Raw genomic sequence first — 1,572 nt, 5'->3', positions numbered from 1 at the left:
GTTTTCCAGATTAACTGTCATGAGATTAATAAGACAAACACACCCTAGCCTGAAAGTCTGATTACGAATAACTATAATAAATTAGCAGAGGAACTCATAACTAGCTCTAAAAATAAAAACTAAAGGTCCCCAGTCAGTTCTAAAATATGTAACTTTGGATGAACCTTCAATACTTTAGGATTTTTCTTTTTTTATTAGAAAACTTTAAGTTTGCCTTATATGTGGGATGCTAATTGAGCAGGTTTAGAACCAGCAGTTTAACATAGATTATGTTAGGTGTGGACTCACTATGCAGTAGGCCACCAGGGCTCCCTGCACAAAGCCAGCCAGGACGTCAGTCGGGTGGTGCTTGTGGTCTGAGACGCGTGACAAACCGGTGTAGAAGGCCATCATCAACAAGGTGAACTGGAGCAGGGGGCGTAGGAGGCGAGCGCCGCGCCAAGTGAACCTGGACTGGATGTAGAACTGCAGACAAGGTGGGAAGAAAGAGAGAAAAGAATCTGTAATTTCATTCAGGTGGCTTTTTATCTGTGCACCTGCAGCTGGTGTGTGTATCATTACAGTCTGAGAGGCACAGACTGAATCAAAGTGGGCCAGAGGAGACACATCCACAACAGAAACTCATGCTTGACTGCCTGAGACCTGGACTTGACTGATTAATGGTTACACTTTGCAGCTGTAAAAACACCACGACCACAGACATGGATAATACATATGAACTTACACACATACACACACACACAGACGGAGAACATTTTAACGCTTCGCTGCAATGAACTCTCTGCCTCTTATTGGTGTAACGAGCAGATGAAACAGATGCATCGCTCTCCTCCAGCCAAAGACCGTTTTCTGGGTCAAAATAAAAGCTGAGGGGAACCAAAACAGGAACAAGTCATTTCAAGGCCACTTTCAGTCACTTGCTTGGATCCTAAACATACGAAGGCTTGATCTCTTTTTTCGTCCACTAACATGTAGACTGTTAAGGTCAGCTCAGGTTCTTTAGACATCCTGTGTTTTGGCACACAGACATACCCTTCGCTTCCTGTCTGTCACACCCAATAGTTTTAAAGGTCCAGAAAAGGCTGGCTTAAGCCAATCAAATACTCAACCCAATCCTCTGTACTTAGATCATGTAATCCACCTGGCTAACAATACATACAGCTAACAATTGGGCTGCTAAGGAAGCTCTTATCATTTAGGATTTCTACTATTTGAGTTATTTGAGTCTGACCTTATGAGAGAAAATGCCTCCAAACCTAAAACCTAATGTGTCAGGGTTTGGTTGAGGTTTTTAGGACCCAAATGCAGAAGCAGTGAGCAGAGGTGAGTTCTTGCATTTTTAATGGAGTTCTCAACAGGTAACAGAGGCAGGAATCCAAAAACCGAACACAAGAACGCACACAAAGCAGAACCATGGAGTGATGAGGGAAAACATGTACGGGGAGCCAGCACTGAAGAACTGCACAGGGAGAGTATATATGGGAGACTGAACCAAGACTGGACTAATGAGCCGACTGGGAGCAGGGGTGAAGAGAGGAGTCTAAGGCAAATTGTGCGCAACAAGTGTAAGAA

General features: G+C 43.8%; 1 protein-coding gene across 2 annotated transcripts in view; it reads right to left on the bottom strand.

The window, feature by feature from the left end:
- Window positions 1-252: 252 nt before the first annotated feature.
- Window positions 253-1,572, bottom strand: part of LOC107094059 (lipid phosphate phosphohydrolase 3-like) — a 17,604-nt gene continuing 16,284 nt past the window's right edge. For both annotated transcript variants that reach the window (XM_015389463.1, XM_015389462.1), the window contains exon 5: window positions 253-465. In XM_015389463.1, the coding sequence (XP_015244949.1) occupies window positions 268-465 (198 nt within the window). In that variant the 3' untranslated portion in view covers window positions 253-267. The remainder of the gene's footprint in view (window positions 466-1,572) is intronic.

The sequence above is a fragment of the Cyprinodon variegatus genome, unplaced genomic scaffold (assembly GCF_000732505.1).
Source record: "Cyprinodon variegatus isolate N-32 unplaced genomic scaffold, C_variegatus-1.0 Scaffold461, whole genome shotgun sequence".
NCBI lineage: Eukaryota > Metazoa > Chordata > Actinopteri > Cyprinodontiformes > Cyprinodontidae > Cyprinodon > Cyprinodon variegatus.
Note: the sequence above shows the minus strand (reverse complement) of the source record. Positions and strands in the feature narration are given on the sequence as shown.